The sequence below is a fragment of the Impatiens glandulifera genome, chromosome 8 (assembly GCF_907164915.1).
Source record: "Impatiens glandulifera chromosome 8, dImpGla2.1, whole genome shotgun sequence".
In the NCBI taxonomy this organism is placed as follows: Eukaryota; Viridiplantae; Streptophyta; class Magnoliopsida; order Ericales; family Balsaminaceae; genus Impatiens; species Impatiens glandulifera.
Window position 1 is genome coordinate 9,778,280 of NC_061869.1, and position 1,395 is coordinate 9,779,674.

The window sequence follows — 1,395 nt, forward strand, 5'->3', positions numbered from 1 at the left end:
TCATTCAGCCTCTTCTTCTCCCTTTCTTCTTTTGGGATTTGGCAAAATAGAGTCCTCCTCATTAACCTCATGTTCATCATCTTTATGAATGATAACTGCTGCTGCTGCAGCTTCATCAGATGTTGCAACAATATCAGCAGCAGCTGGTTCAGAAGAAGATGGCGGATTCCATTGAAATTTGGAATCACCTTGAACAACAATAGGAGTGAATTCTTGATATTGATGACCAGAATGTTGATTCTTGATGTCCACCGCTTCCGAAGGATCAAGAGGCTCTGCAGTTTCAATTGCGAGAAAAAGTTGTCTACAATTACTGCATCGAATGTTACGGTTGACATAGATTCTAAAATATTCAATCTTTTTCTTGCAATGGTCGCATACAGTCCAAAACGTAGGAGTAAAGTCGGACCCTCCTGCTCTGCGTTGATTAGCAATCGTGACTTTGACATCAGAGAATCCATTATCAGGTCCATTTGATGGTACCAGAACCTCTTGTTGTTGATTTGTTCCCCTCCTCTTACGATCATAAGATTCACGACTTTTTTCATCAGATAAGATCTTCCAGGATTCACGAATGTAACCAAAAGCATGATTAGCCTCGACCCTCTTGTTCTTATCTGGATGAAGTATTAGAACCATATTCTTATATTTCTTCTTAATCGTGTCATGGTCTGCTCTTGGATCAACACCCAGTATTCCATACCAATCCGTTTCCCCGTTTACTTTTCTTTCGGCACAAAGATAAACATCCAGAATCGAAATCAAACTCTGAACCCCGTCCAGATCCGGGAAAAGAGAATTTGCTTTCTTAGCAAATCTCCTCGCACCCGTCAAGTCACTTTCTGAAAACATTCTTTCTGCGATTTCCTTAGCTCTATGAGCTTCGTCCTTATTGCAATCCATTATGAAAATCTCTATGTTCATAAAAGGGAACAAATCAAAACAGTACCCAACTAACTACCCATTAGAGATATATGAAGATTAAAGATAACCCACATCAATGAAATGAAATGAAATGAAATGTAATTTAAGAGAGTAATTAAAGTACCTTTTAAGATCAAATGCAAAAAAAACCAAATGAATCTTCTGCAGGAAAGGAAAGGAAAGGAAAAGACATTGATTAGTTTCCTATGCAATGCATGCTTACAGGGACAGAACTACTAATTATATCAGATTAGGGAAAACATGATTAATGAAAGAAACTACACATTCCTAATTCAAAATCGAACGATATGGAGAAGTTTAAGTTAATTACCTTCTAAACTTGATTGTTGCAGATTTCTCCGGCGGTGGAGAGATGGAAACGCCGGCGGTAGAGCGGTGGCGGTGGAGGAGGAGGAGGAAGAGGGTTAAAAGATACTACTTATGACAGCCGAGAGTTAAAGAAGGGTTTGT

General features: G+C 38.9%; 1 protein-coding gene across 1 annotated transcript; it reads right to left on the reverse strand.

Annotated features, from left to right (window-relative positions):
- LOC124912937 lies at positions 1 to 903 on the reverse strand. The gene has a single exon (XM_047453571.1). It carries the CDS (start codon positions 901 to 903, stop codon positions 1 to 3), a length of 903 nt encoding a protein of 300 aa, XP_047309527.1.
- Positions 904 to 1,395: the final 492 nt, after the last annotated feature.

Bases quoted from the DNA above. Each gene is read 5' to 3' on its own strand.
- LOC124912937 (XM_047453571.1), bottom strand. From the start codon at position 903: ATGGATTGCAATAAGGACGAAGCTCATAGAGCTAAGGAAATCGCAGAA.